General features: G+C 39.6%; 1 protein-coding gene across 2 annotated transcripts in view; it reads left to right on the top strand.

Moving 5' to 3' along the window:
• Positions 1 to 15,723, top strand: part of RTKN2 (rhotekin 2) — a 107,267-nt gene that overhangs the window by 32,976 nt on the left and 58,568 nt on the right. For both annotated transcript variants that reach the window (XM_069101857.1, XM_069101856.1), the window contains exons 5-6: positions 896 to 1,013; positions 4,101 to 4,295. In XM_069101857.1, the coding sequence (XP_068957958.1) occupies positions 896 to 1,013; positions 4,101 to 4,295 (313 nt within the window). The remainder of the gene's footprint in view (positions 1 to 895; positions 1,014 to 4,100; positions 4,296 to 15,723) is intronic.

Genomic DNA, 15,723 nt, shown 5'->3' with positions numbered 1-15,723 from the left:
AACCAGATAACTCATCTTGTTGAAATTATGTCCAAATCAGCATAAACAGGTCTGAAGTGAGAAGAGCTCTAGCAGAGTGACTCTCCTGGGACCAAAATACATGAGCATTTTATTGGTTCATGGACTTTGTAACATCAGTCTTGGCAGCTTAGCGATCTCTTGTTTACTTGACTGGTTTTCAGCTGGGTTCCAGTTAGATGAAGGTCTGGAGTAGTTCTGTTCCAGAAAGGTGAGGCTTTGCTTTATGCTGGACGAATTCAATGACAAAATGTGAAGTGTGATACAGGCAGTGCAGATTAGATGTGATCGTCCCTTACACAGATGTTCCGCTCGCCAGAGGAGCTTCTCTCTTCCTGATTCCTGCCACTGGCCTTTCTCCCGCCCTCCCTCTTTGATGCCTGCCCCGCACTACAGCCTTGTTCCCACTTCTCCCTTAGCTCTAGGAGCTGGCCTGGCCCTGGTGAGAAGGAAACATGCCAGCGTTGTGGCTTGTCCTTACCTTCTAAACCCCTGCTACTCTCTAGAAGCATCGCCAACCGTCTACTCCACCTCTTTCCTTTCTTCCATAAAGAACATGCAATGAAATAAATGCCAAGGATAGGTTGCATCTTACTCTCTGAGTCCTTGTCAAAGGCTCAGCCTTAGTGGTCCTCCAGTCCACCTGCCACGTCACTGATTCTGTGAGAAAATGTGCTTTAAGTTTCAAACATACAAACTTTAGCACCCACCCTTCACGTCAGCTGAGGGCTACTGCGTTGTTATTTATGAAAATAAGAACTTATGGGGATAATAATGCCTTCGATTTCTACTTGCGTTTTTTAAGTGATCATATTAAAGGACAAGCTTATCATTGTGATTTAAGCTCACTTGCTAAAACCCTGTTCTGTTTTTTTAGGATCACAGCGCTACGCCGTTTTTTGTTTGTTCAAGATGGGAGCTGAAATTTTTGATACAGACATGGTGATTGTCGACAAGACAATCACTGACATATGTTTTGAAAATGTAACTATATTGTGAGTATTTTTTTATCTTTCAAGACTAAAGATAGGCTGATTTCTTATTTAAAAAAAGGCATAATAGCACATGACTTAAGAATTCAGGTTTTGAATTATTTGGGAGGCAATAAGACATATTTTAACTGCTTCAATACTTTTCAGGTAGAACACATGCTGAGAAGTGAATTTGAAAGTAACGACTACAGAGAATGCATCTCTACATTTAATTTTAAATAATTTTTTAAAATTTGAATATAAAATCCTTTATGTGGAAATAGTATGTTCTTAACAATGAATATTTAAAATAGTTTATTGAATTGGATCAGTGTTTATAAAATATCTATCCCCATAATTAAATTATGCCTTCTTTAGAACTCCATAAAAGTAATATTTGCTATTAGAGCAGGATCTCTTAACTTTTTTTGTGTCATGGACTCACCCAAGACTGTGCTGGAGCCAGCTCAAACCAGCTTGTGGGAACTAACTTCCAGTTTCAGTGTGAGCCTTTATACTTCAGAAATGGACAAATACTACAAATCAGAATTTGGTTTATTGTCTTTGCTTAGACATAGAAAAGAGATGGAGAAAAAGGTACTAATGCAGATTAAATCTGTGTCATGTACATTTCCTGGCGCCCCCCTTGCCCCTCAAAGGGGGTTGTTAAACATTCACCAATACACTCCTGCATGGACCCAGTCTGGTGAAACTCACCCTTCTCCAAATAGTGTTTTGAAATGTCTAAAATAAAATATGCAAAATTTCAAAGGAAACCATATTCATCAGATATATCATTTGACATATGAAACATGTCAAAATATCAAATATTTTTATATCAGATTTTTTAAATAGTTTATATCAAGAATCCAGGTTAAGAACCCCCAGATAGATTTGCATTTGGTCTAAGGAAGGTGCATCTTGGATCCCAAACAAGTCGACTCCTATCCTCATTAGGTAAACTTGCCTCCCCAGTGATGCTGAAATACAGGACAACAGCTGCTGGGCATCTAGAGACTTCTCTGTCGAGACTTTTTCTTCCCTGATACTACAGAAGAATGAAAATGAATGTGGGGATGCCCATGGTTGTCATACAGGTTTATTGTTGGCAGAACATAGACCAGATAGAATGGGCTTAATAATCACTGTTGACTTTTCCCGGCCCCTTTTAGATTCTCATCATCCTGTGATTCCTAATTATTTCTAGAGGCTCAAAAGACGGATAGCAACTGGGTCTTGTACTCCTGTCCTGCCAGTTACCTCCTGGACTCTCTGTGGAGCCAGAGAATGACAGTAGCTCACATTTCTCTAGTGATAGGCACTGTCTTGTTTGCTTAGGTGGCTTCTACAGGCATTTATTATTCCCATTTTACAGATTAGCATACTAAAGCTGAGAGAAGTTAAGGGAGTGTCCCTGTGATCACAGACATAGTCAGTGAAAGAGGCAGGCTGGACACCCAAGTTTTGCTTGACCATACCTTGCATGTGGTTTTGCTGCATTTAAGATGATCACGGGCCATCTTGGCCTAATTTGTGTGGTCCAGGGTCAAATGTTCTAATTAAGTTGTAGGGCTTGTAGCTCTTTAATTCTCTCCCTGTATTATATTTTAAACCCAGAAAATTCAAAACACAGAAAGCCCACATTATTGACAGTCAGTATCAAAAATGGGTGTAACCCAGGTCGGGTCTGTGAATACCAAAGGCATTACCTGGAGAGATCAGACCTTGAAAAATACTCTCCTAGAAATAGTCTGGAAGTTGAGGAGCAAGTATCTTCTTTCAGGTTCCCGGAGGTTATTTTCACTCCCATTTTAAGAATTTCTTATCCCTTTTTAAGGCCAGAATTAAGCTGAGCTTCCTTCTGTTTTGCTGGTGTGATAAAATGGCCACTAAAGCTTTTTTTTTTTTTGCTCTGAAAACTCAAATCTTTTGTAGGAAAAGAAGCAAATTAAAAGTTATTTTGAAAAAAAAAGCATACTTTACAACTAAAAATCACCCTGGTAAATATTTTAAATTGTTTAAAAAATAAACCCTGACAAATGTTTAAAATGCTTTTTTAGAATGTGCTTTTTGTTATGATAATTGTTTCTTTTAATAAGAATTCAGTATTTATGAATCTCTGTTTTTCCTCTAAATATTGACATTTGTTAGTCATTACTAGGAATACTGTATGTTTAAAAGTTGCCAAATAATAAACTACAGAACTTTCTGGAAGTTATTTCTTGGGTTTATCCAAACTATAGATTGTTCATTTAAATCTTAAAAGGCTAAAGCTGCATTTTTAAAGTCTCCAAGGCTTTTCTTTTTTCCATCTGCAGGCAGCATCTGCTGCTGATGATCCACTTATTTAGGGCCTAAGTACAGTTTCTTGTTGGTTATAAACACTCTGCTTTTCTGTTGTAAAGGGGCTGGTGTAGTGGAAAGGCTATCTCTATCAGGAGGGGGCCAAACTGGCTTGTGCATACTTCTGTGGTTTATGATATCATCCTCTAGGATGTCTGTACCTACCCTGTGAGCACCCCAAATTAAACCAAATCCGTGAAATGCGGATTGTAGCCACAGGCCAGGGGGCAGTCTGGCCTGAGGGTGGAGAATCTTGCCAACATCGCAGGCTTTAGGGGGAAAACCTACAAATGAGCCCTTGTGAGGGGGATATTGACATAAGATCTTTCAGCAAAAGACAGTGTTTTGGAGCAATAAAGTCACTTCAGGAAATGAGGCATTTAATGTAAATACATTAAAAGTATGTCCATGATAGAAATGACAAAGAGGCATAATAACATTGGGAAAACAAATTTCCCAGACCATTTGCATTTTTTGGAAGCATCTATTCTGAGCTACTGTACTCAATATGTAAGCTATTCCTTAGAAACTCCAAAAATTTCAATAACTCATGCTATTAAGGTACTAAATAATAAGGACTTTGAGAATCAGAGTCATTAGCATATATTAACATAAGTCGATTTCAGATGTTTATTTAGAGTATCTGTTAAGAAAACATCAATGAGAAATTTCTTGGCCCTTATCAATAGCCTTTTATGTCATTTCTGCATTTTCATTTTTTTCTAAACTGACCAAAACCACTAAGGTTATGCATGTGTTTGTTTTTAGTAATGAAGCGGGGCCAGACTTTCAGGTAAACGTAGAGGTCTATAGTTGCTGTGCCGACGAGTTGTCTCTAGCAAATGCACCGAAAACACTCGCCAAGAGATTGAGAACATCTTTCAGTAAAGCTACAGGGAAAAAAATCAATTGTATACTTCAAGATGACCTTGAAACTGACTTTTACTTCAACCCAGCAAAAGTGTAAGTAGTTTAATATATAGTTATTTCAATATATGTGAATATAAGTATGTATTTATGTCACATAGTATCACATGTATTTTTGCCTCTGTCTAGTACACATTTGTATTTTAAATGGGGGAAAAAATCCAAATATAGAAAGGAAGCTGCTGTTGTCTCAATAATTAATCGACTAGGGTACTCCCGATGAAGTCAGGAAGTTTAGAAGCTGCCTATTTCATTGAAGAGGCCTTGGCTGGGGAATCTCCGTGTCTGCATTTCTCATAAGGGTTATCTGTGTGTTGAAGTGTTTACGTGCTATCTGTCTTAATAGTTGGGGACCCCGCTGCTTCTAGTAGACAGTAAATACATCATACTTCCTCCTTATTACGAGGTATGCTGTTAGCCAACTTAACAGGGTGTCACTGAAGAAAATTTTCCTTTGTTGGCCAGCAAATGTTTGCCATCAGGTTCATGATTCTTTGGCAAACTGTTGACCAAAGGTTTGATGGGTGTAATGTCAATGGATGGCACTTAGGCATAAGTCAATAGTTTCACTATAAATTAAAGGCATTATAGTTCTTGGAATTATCAGTCCTGAAAATATTTAATGTGTTTTCTCTGAAATGAATAGCTGCAAGGAAAACAGTGCCAGATTTAATGTTGCAGGCATTTGACTGTCTTCGAGGGGAGTCATTCATCATGATGGAATCCAGTGGTGTCAAATTCAAATAGAAGCAATGGTTGATAATCCTTATTAAGGATCTGTGTGTGTATTGACATAGAAAACCATATATTAACATCAGTTATATTCTATTGTAGTCCTTGGGAATTTGGCAGGCCACACAGGGCCATGTGTATAAAGGATAGTATACCTGATTTAGGGTTGGGAAGATCTGGGCTTGGATCCCAGCTCACACACTTCCCAGCTGTATCACCCTGGGACAATGGTTTCATCTCTCTGTACCTCTGCTTCCATAGGATGGCCCGTCTAGCTCTAAGTCCACCAGATGAAAAAAACTGGTGCCCAATCAGGTTAATAGACTTAGCTCTTAAACCAGTTTTAGCCCAGGTTCTCTGTCTCCAAATTTAAGGTTCTTTCTACTCCACCACATCACCTTTCTATCATTAGGAAATGTTTTCTGATTCTCGAAGCAAATGTTTTTTCTTTTTTTTTTTTTTTTAATTTAAGCAAAGAATTTTTTTTAGTAAGTTTTTAATCCTTCTAGGGTTTAAAATTTTTTTCTCAATTACATGTAAACACAAAATTTTAACATTCTTTTTTAAAAATTTTGAGTTCCAAAGTTTTTGGCCTCCTTCCCTTCCCCCTCCTTGAAGACAAGAAATTTGATATAGATTCTACATGTGCAGTCATGCATTCCCATATTAACCATTTTACAAAAGAAAATGCAGACCAAAAAAGCCAAGAATAAAAATAAATAGTAGGATTCAGTCTGCATTCAGATGCCATCAGTTCTTTCTCTGGAGGTGGACAGCATTTTTCACCTTGAGCATTCTTGGATTATTACTGAGCATTACAGTATTACTGAGAGTAGCTAAGTCATTCACAGCAGACTCAATATTGCTGTTACTGTGCTCGGTGTCCTGCTTCTGCTCACTTCACTTCTTAAAGAGACATACCCAAAGTGTTGGGAGTAATGTCCTTGTCTGGACTTGTTTACGCTCCCAGATGACCGTTCTGAAGGGGACAGGGAGCCTGTGTGCATTATAGTCGATTTGTTAAAAGCAAAGACTAAAGAAGTAGCGTGTGACTTTACAACTTATGCCACTTGGATAAGATAGGTTTTTCCAGATTTTTGGAGCACTGAGAGCTAGATGTCTAGTCTGGTGATATTTTACAAAGTTCATTGGTAAATCCATTTTAACCACCCATTGAGTGAGTTCCTACCACCCCGGTTTCTACTTTTTGTATGAACTACTTCATTCATTAAATGGTCTTTAGGCTTAGAAGTATTAATCACTTTTATTAATATGAGCCACCAATGTGAAATACAGGAAAAAAAATAAGCAGATCGTTTAAAAATAAGCTAATCCTTCTATTCCTGAAGTATATTCTCAGAAGGGAAATGTAATTTTCATTTTCATTAAACTTCATAGAGTTTAAATGTGCTAGTGTTTTCGGGTAGGAGGATAGACTCACACATATGATGGGAGAGCTGGGAAGGACCTCAGGGATCATCTAATCCAGCAGGCATTTTAGAGATGGTGAATCGGCCCAGAGAATTGAGGAGACCTGCCCAAGGGCACATGTGGCTAGGTCATGGTGGAGCCAGGATTAGAATAGTTGTTGCTTCCCCATTGTTCTTTATTTAAAAAAAAAAACAACCCTTTTTGTTTGTTTTGGCATTCTTTTTAAATTTTGAGCTCCAAATTTTCTCCCTCCTTCCTGCCCCTCCCTTACCACTGAGAAGGCAAACAATATGATATCAATTATACATGTCAAGTCATGCAAAACATTTCCATATTAGTCATATCACAAAAAGAAAAGCAAAAAATAAAGCAAGAAAACTATACTTCAGTTTTTACTTAAGAGTTGACTTCTCTGGAGGTGGAGAGCCTTTTTTCACCATTAGTCCTTTGTAATTGTCTTGGATTATTGCACTGATCAGAGTAGCCGCCAAGTCTTTCACAGCAGATCATTATTACACCATTGCTCTCACTTCTGTTTGCATCCGTTCATATACATCTTCATATGTTTTTCTGAATCCTCCCTGCCCTCATCATGTCTTACAGCATCATCATATGCCACAACTCATTCAGCCATTACCCAGTTGATGAGCACCCACTTAGCTGTTTTCCAGAATGTCTGGGCCAACTCACAACTTCACCAACAGAGCTGTTATATTCCTGTAACTATAGGTCCTTTTCCTTTTTCTTTGATCTTTTTGGGGTACAGACCTAGTAGTGGTATTGCTAGATCAATGCCCTTTAGACATAGTTCCAGATTGTTCTCCAGAATGGTTGAACCAGTTCACTATTCCATCAGCAATTCATTAATGTACCTATTTTTTCTCATCCCCTCCAGCATTTGTCATTTCTGGTAGGTGTGAGGTTTTTTGTTTTGTTTTTTTTTTTTAGCAATTGGGTTAAGTAACTTGCTCAAGGTTACACGGCCAGGTGTTTCTGGGTGGGTGCTAAGTGTCTGAGCCCGGATTCGATCCCCAGGTTATCCTGACACTGGAGCCGGTGCTCTTACTCGCTGTGCTACCTGGCCGCCCCTTGTGAGGTTGTTTTAATTTGCCTTTCTCTAATCAATAGTGATTTAGAACATTTTTCATTTTACTATAGATAGCTTTGATTTCTTTGTAAGAAAACTACCTTTTCATATCTTTTGACTATCAATTGAGGAATGGCTCTTATTTTTATAAATTTGACTCAGCTCCCTATTTGAGAAATGAAGCCTTTATCAGAGAAATTTGCTGTAAAAGTTTTTGATATTACTTCATTGTCCATGGTAACTTTTAGCTAGATATCTTTTCCCTCCTTATCTCTTTTTGTTTTTTTGCTTTTTTTTTTTTTTGGAGGGGGGAAGGCAGGGCAGTTGGGGTTAAGTGACTTGCCCAAGTTTACATGGCTAGTAAGTGTTAAGTGTCTTAAGATTTGAACTCAGGTCCTCTACTCCAGGGACTTCACTGTGCCACCTAGCCACCCCCTTCTTATTTCTTTTAATTAGATTTCTTTTGCTTTTGCTTTGTCTGAGATCATGACTGCTACCCCTGCCTTATTTACCTTAGCTGAAACACAATAGATTCTGCTTCAGCCCTTTATTTTAGCTCTTTGTGTTAAGTGTATTTCTTATAAACAATTTGTTTATAGGAAATTAAATTGTTGAAATTTATTGTTGGATTATGATCCCTGCCACCCCCTCCCTAAACTCCCCCAATCACTCTCCCTTCAACTATGAAAGCTCTTCCTTATGTGAGAAAATTTTTTCCCATTCTACCTCTTCCTTTACATTTTTTCCAGTGCATCTCTCTCACTCCCCCCCTTTTTTTTGAGGTCATCCCAACATAATTGACTCACATTCATGCCTTCAATCTATGTGGAATCCTTCTAACTGCCCTAATAATAAAGTTGCTCAGAGCTAGGAGATGTACCATCTTCCCATATAGGAAGTTATTGAGTCCCTTATGATTACTCATTTTGTTTACCTCAGTTCTTAAATTTGAATGTCAGATTTTCTATTTAGCTCTTGGCTTTTCATCAGGAATGCTTAGAAGTCCTCAATATCATTAAATATAACAGTTAAGTTACAATTTGTTAAATATTAAGTTTAACCTTATGTTTTCTCTTTTCTGTTTACCTTTATATGTTTCTCTTGAGTCTTGTATTTGAAAATCAAATTTTCTATTCAGCTCTGGTCTTTTAATCAGGAATTTAATTGGATTAAAGTGTATTTTTTTTCCCCTCAAGGATTATATAGTCAATTTTGCTTGGTAAGTTAATCTTGGTTGTAATCGTAGCTCCTTTGCCCTCCAGAATATTATATTCCAAGTCCTCTATGCCTTTAAAGCGGAAGCTGCTAAATTTCCTGTGATCCCTACTATGGCTTTATAATACTTGAATTGTTTCTTTCTGGATGCTTGCAATATTTTTCCTTGATGTGAGAACTCTATAATTTGGCTGTAATATTCCTGGGAGTTTACATTTTGGGCTTTCAGGAACTAATCAGTGAATTCTTTCAATTTCTATTTTACTCTCAATCTAAGATAACAGGGCAGTTTGAAATATGATGTCTAGGTTCTTTTTTTGATCATGGCTTTCAGATAGACCAATAACTTAAATTATCTCTCCTTTAGAGCTTTTCCCTGTCAGTTTTTCCGATGAGATATTTCAGATTTTTTCCTATCTTTTTATTCTTTTGACTTTTTAAAATTGTTTCTTGATGTCTTATGGAATCATTAGTTTCCATTTGCCCAATTCTAAATTTTAAGAAAATTTTTTTCTTAGTGAGCTTTTGTACCTTTTGGTGCAATTTGGTCAATTTTGCTTTTTAGGGAGCTCTTTTCTTCAGTAAATGCTTACACTTCTTTTATCATTAGGCCAATTATTTTTTTAAGGTGTTATTTTCTTCTGTATTTGTTGTGCTTCTTTTGTCAAGCTGTTAATTCTCTCTTGGTAATTTTTTTTTTTAAGCAATTGGGGTCAAATAACTTGCTCAAGGTTACAAGGCCAGTTATTTTGTGTGGGTGCCAAGTATCTGAGGCCGGAACCGATCCCGGGTCTCCTGATGCAGGGGCCGGCGCTCTTACTCACTGCGCCACCTGGCCACCCCTCTTGGTAATTTTCTTGCACCACTCTCATTTCTTTTCCTGATTTTGCCTCTATCACTTTTAAACTCTTCCAGTATTTTTGGGCATGGATCCAATTAGTATTTTTCTTTAAGGTTTTGCTTGTAACTGCTTTCACATTATTGTCTTTCTTCTGAGTTTTAGTCTTCCCTGCTTCCATAGTAGCTTTCTACGGTCCAGTTCTTTTTCATGATTGTTGTTGGCTCATTTTACCAGACTATTTCTTAACTTTGAACTTAAAAATAAAGTTGGACTTTGCTCACCTGTAGGTGGGAGGCAACAAATAAGAGCCATTCAATAATAACAAATGGGTCACCATTCCAAGTTTCTGGCTTTTTTATGCTGGTATTTTCAGAACTAGTTCTGGGAGTCTGCAAGTTCATCCTGGGAGAGGTATGGTCACTGCCCTCCGGCTCTGTGCTCTGGTCTTTACCCAGGAAGGGCCCCTTTTTCCCTGTAGCCACAAGTATCATTGCTTCTCTTGGCCCTGGACCTGTGCCTAGGGACCCTGCTCCCTTGTGACAGATCATAAGTGCTCATCTCCACCCTGGAACTGGGTCCGAAAACTGCGTACAGGCAATAAATAGAGTTGCCAGTCAGTGCCAGCTTTACCCAGTGCTGCCAGGGTTTCCTGTAATCTCTTTCTAACCCATTGTCCAACCCACTTGCTGTGTGAGCCAAGGGCTCCCAAAGCTGCTGCCGATATTACAGTCACCTCTTCTCTAGGCTTACAAGCCTGCTTAGCTTAGAAGCCTCTCACTCTGACCTTGTTGGCTCTGCTGCTGCACAGCTTTGTTTGGAGGGGAATGGTGGAAGAACTCAGCCGGATTGCTGCCTGCACTTCTCCATCCTGTTCCCCAGCGTTCTTTAGAGACTTTCTGAACATGCCCCGAGACAATACTGTTTAGAATACTGAGCACAGGCTTAGAAATGGAGAATCTGTATCTTAATTCATATTCATTTTGTGCCAAGAGATGACTAAATAATAGAATCAATAAATACTTTTGAGCGGGATTTTTGAGAGTTGCATCATTGACTAATATGTCTTGAATTAAATAATTTGGAGGTCAAGGCCAAGCTTATTATTCTTGGCAGGAATCATTTCTTCTTGTCAGTCAGACTGAAAACCTGTGAGTGATCTTTGTGCCTCTTATATAGACAGGTTGAGTGACCCTGGGGGAGTCACTTAACTTCCCAGTGGCAAAGGCAACTCTCAAATGAGACTAAAAGAATTAAGGTCAGTAGGCATTGCCTTCACCCAGGAAAGGTCACTTCCAATGAGATGACCATCTGGGCTCTGTCTCCAATGTTGTATAACAAAAATGCTATTACCATGCTGAGTCACATTCTGTTTTCTCAGCATAATTATTTACTTCTTCTCTGGTAGATCCCACTTAGGCTGTTGGTTGACATAGAGACCTTGCACCAGCAGCAAACCATCCTCCTGGCTGTATGGGAGAGTCTTTGTGCTGCTTAACCCTACTGCAACTCAAGAAAGTGCATACAACCGTATTTCTTGGCTTTTTCTCAATGATGGTTTTCTTTATGTAATGCAAGAAAAGGTGTCGAAAGTCCTGTCCTTCCCAGATGAAGTCAGACATGGAGACAGCTGTGGCCATAATTCAGGAAGAGTAGAATTCGTAGTGTCTGAGCAGTTATCCCTTGGAAGGAACATTAGAGCAAAATCCACATATTGGAAGTTGGGAGTCAGTGTTGAGAAGCCGTGGCATTAGCTAACCGGCCTGAAGAGAGAAGTATGCCCATCTCCATTCATGAGCAGTTGGAAGGAAGGCAGTCTAGTTTATGGGAAGCTGGTGCTGGCACAGACACTACCTGGGTGAGTGTCCTTGGGAAAGTGGCCTTTGTGGGACCTCAGTAGCCTCATCTGTAAAATGTCTAATTTCCTTTAGTTCTTTCTGTTAACTTAGAAATCAAAATGTCTAAACCTATTTTTTTTCTCTGTAAAATAAATGGGTTGAAGTAGATGATCTGATATCTTTTTCATCCCTAAAATCATAGGATTTTAAAATTCTACAATTCTATCTTCCTCCTCCTTCACTAATGAGAATACCAACATTACAGTGAAATCCTGTAGAACAGCAGGATTGCTGATATTAGAAGTGGTTTATGTGGGAATCCAAAGTGTGAAAACAATGTCCTAGAAAGAAGGTCCAGGATCTATTCTACTTGGCCACCCATCCTATTACCAGAAAGGGAAATAAACAGCCGAGATGGGGCTCCTTAGAATGAGAACTTGTGATCCATCTTTTAATAATCAGAATAGGCATAAAAACATGATTTGGAGAGAAGCCAGAAGCTTTGTAATCAGGAGACCCAGCTGGGTCCAATCCCACTTTGGCCACTCACTGGCAGTTTAGCCATGAAAGGGTCTCACCTCCCTGGGCTTCCTCAGTTTCCCCATATGAAGAATGACAGCATAGGCCAAAAGCATCTTGGAGGTCCCACCTTGTTCTCTGTTGTAGGATTCTGTGAATGTTAGAAACATGGCAGCGTTTCTCCAGGGTGCCTTTTAAAGTACCCTTCTGTTTTCCTCAACACTTTCTGGACAATAAATTGCCATACCGATTAGTCTGTTTGGTTTGAAAAATAGTCACTGATTAAATTTTTGGAAAGTCAGTGTTGAGGTTGGCTGAAAGGAATTAATGTCATGTTTTAGAAAGAAAGGAGAATACTGACAAGAATATTTTTAAAGTGAGGTCACTGTTGCTTTTGGCAGAATTGTTATAATTAGTCATGTTTGAACAATGAGGTAACTTAAAATATCAACATGCATTGTTTTATTTGAAAGAAGACACAGAACTTTTAGGGGTAAATTTTTAATACGCTTCCTGATTGGATTCCTTTCTCCATTTTATTGGCAAAACGTAGGAGTTTGGTCTTGTGCAACTTGTAGCTAGATTCTCAGCCCCTCGGTTGGCTGCTTGCTGACTGGGTGCCTTCATGGCCTCTCTCTTAATGTCCTTGGGGTTTGATTTCCACAAATCACTGCTTCATTGTATGAGGTATAACTTGCTTTCACAAACAGATGATAATTTTATAAAATGAGTCACCTTAGGATTCCTTTAAATAGCAAGTACACCTAGTACCTTTAACAAAAAGATTAAATTTGGCAAAGTAGCTTCATGTGGGACTTGTCAAGAATATGAAGCTATTGTGTAAAGTGACCTGCTTACTTGAATACTTGCAGCATCTGTGATCCTATCAGGGTGGACGTGGCCTCTGCTGATAGTGCCCCTCCTCATGGTTTTTGTGAATTACTGTGATTTTGTCCCACATCGTCCCTGGTGGCAAGCCTTCCTCGAGTGTCCTAGGAGAGGACATCTTCTGCCTTTTAGAGCTTCACTTGATGTGTCTTTGGAAGTCTTTGGGTAACTTCCAGGCCATGAGGGGGCAGAGAGGAAGAGTGAAATGGACTTAGATTAAAATACTTCACTGCTGTGAAAAACACTGAAGCTTTCTGAAAGGGATTGAATTATAACAAGTCACTCACATATAGAATGGAAAATGTGTTAGCCTTAGATTCCAGAGAGTCCTAAGATGAAATCTGGCCTCTGACATTTATAGGCTGTGGGATTGTTCCCCCATCTGTAAAATGGGATAATAATATCTCGTGTGCACCCCAGAGGGCCTGTGTGAAGATCAGAAAAATGAGGTGCTTTATAAACCTGGAAGTGGCCCTCTAAATGTCCAGAATCCCATCTTTAGGTCAAAAACATATTGTAGACTAAACATGTTTTCTTTCCTGATATTTTAAAGTGCCTTATGTTTTTTCCTCATTTCTTTCTACAAATAAACATTTTTTACATCAGTCTTTTCGCCCTGAACCCCAACTGTTATTTGCTGAACCTTCTCTTGAACAAAGAAACACATTTAAATAAAGCTTAGTCTCTTCGTATGTCCATAGTTCCACCTCCCCTCTGCTAGAGGGAGGAAGGAGTGCACCCAACACAGTCACATGCTGAACTCTTGTAATGCAATCAAAAGACTTTTTAGCTCCACAGGACCAATGGAAGAGGGAGAAAACCACTGTCCAGAGACCATTGAAAGAAGTGTAGGAAAAGTAGCTGCTGGAGACCCCAGAGTTCAAAGGAGACAGCAGTCCAGAAAAGCATCCCAAGCTGAAAACTGGGGCTTCCAATATCGTGACAAGCACCAAGAGGAAAAGGGTATTGGAGAGCTGGGGAGGTTGAGACCCTTGCCAGGAATGTAGCTCTGCCAGTATTCCTTATAGAAAAGAGACAGGACAGGGCAGACGGGGAGCAGCAGCCTCGGAGATCATGTAGGTCTGGTTCCATCAGGACTTCTCGGAGCCAGAACGAGAATATGATGGAGAGCATTTGACTGGATTTCAAATGATGGGGGGCAGCATGTGGGAGCAATTTCGTCATCAGAAAAAAACACATGACGAGTTAGTTAAGGGAACAAGACAACAGGGTTGGTTCACTGGCATGATGTGATTATGGGAAACCTCAGTCATCCAGACATTAGCCCTGAGAGCTTTGTTCAAAGCAGAGCAACTAGGAACTTTGTGATTTTGTCTAAATGATACCAATGGTAGTCGGTGCACAACTCAAGAACGGAGATGGTAAGAGACCATTTAGGTGTCTGTCATTGGAAACTGGAAGGTGATTAACAAACAGCTGTCTGATATTCAAGGGATCATGGCAGTAAATCAGGAGATGTACTAAAGGCTTGGAGGGACAAACAATGTCCCAGTTTCCAAAAAATGGAAGAGAATAGAGTCTATAAACTAGAAATCAGTGAGCTTAACTTAAATTCCTGGGAAAGTGTATAAAAGGAAGTGGCCATCCTAAAAAATAGCCACCACAACTTCATCAAAACAAGCCAGGCTAATCCCTTCCTTCCCCTCCCTTTCCCTTCTCTCCCCTCCCCTTTCCTCCTCTTCCCTCTCCTTTCCTTCCCAATCCTCTACTTCCCTCCCCTCCTCTCTTCTCCCCTCTTTCCTTTCTTGTTTTCTTCCTAGGATTACCAAACCCTTAGATGAGGGGCAGATAGTTTAGATTATCAGCAAAAGGTTTGAAGTATCTCATTGTCTTCATGGATAAGATGGAGACATGTGGGCTGCTTGATTGTGTAGTTAGGTGGCTTTGGAAATGGTCTAGTGTAGAGACCCAGAGAGTAATTATTACGACTTGAGTGGCAACTTAGAAAGATATCTGCAGTGGGATTTGCTCCAAGGACCCATGCTTGGCCTTGAGCTAGTATATAAAGGCATAGATAACATTCTTCTTAAATCCGAAGGGCACAAAGCTAGGAGTGATAGTTAATGTAATGAATGACAGAGTCTGGATCCTAATAGATCTAGTAAGATGAAAGTTAACGGGGAAACTGTAAAGCCTAACACTGAGATTAAGAAACTGACTTTACAAGTGTAAGATGGAGGAGATGTGCATGGTTCAGTAGCCCTGGCGGTGAGTCATCAGGCTGGCTTGCGTGATCTTGGCTTCTTTATCAAGAGATGTAAAGAGGTCACAGGCCCTGTGTTCTCTACCTCCTTCTGTCTCATCTGGAGTCTTGTGTTCAGTTCTAAGCAAATCATATGAAGGGCATTGATAAGATGCTGAGTGTCCAAAGAAGGCCAGCCAGGAACGGGAAGGGCCTTGCATTCACCCCATGAAGATTGGTTAAAGAGCCCGGGATGTTTAGCTTGGAAGAAAGGAGAGAACTGATAGTTGTCTTCAGGTACCTGAGCTGACTGTCAAATGGAAGAGCGAATAAGCTGTTTCTGTTTGACCCCAGCGGGTAACACTGGGAGCAGCTGGTAAAAAGGCATATTTAGGCTTAATTTGAGGGAAAGCGCCCTAATGATTAGAAGGCTTGAGCTGCCTGAGGAAGTGGGAAAGGCTAGATGGCTGGTGGGGGGGGGGGGGGGGGTGGGGGGAATGAACGCTTTTCCCAGAATGACTTGAGCCAGGTGGCTGCTGTAGGTCAGAATGATGCTCCAGGCCTCAAATTCTGTCATCCCATGACTCTGGGTGTCTAGATTGGTCATTATAATTAATCATAGTTCTGGTATCTCTTAGTGTTTCTGTTTAAATTATTTCAGTCATTGGATAGAATATTCTTCTGGCTCTGTTTATGTCAAACTAGTTTAGTTC

The sequence above is a fragment of the Petaurus breviceps genome, unplaced genomic scaffold (assembly GCF_028583685.1).
Source record: "Petaurus breviceps papuanus isolate PSGF00001 unplaced genomic scaffold, PetGlider_PUasm1.0 490, whole genome shotgun sequence".
Lineage (NCBI taxonomy): Eukaryota > Metazoa > Chordata > Mammalia > Diprotodontia > Petauridae > Petaurus > Petaurus breviceps.
The sequence above is the reverse complement of the archived record's forward strand: the minus strand, read 5'-3'. Positions and strand labels throughout refer to the sequence as shown.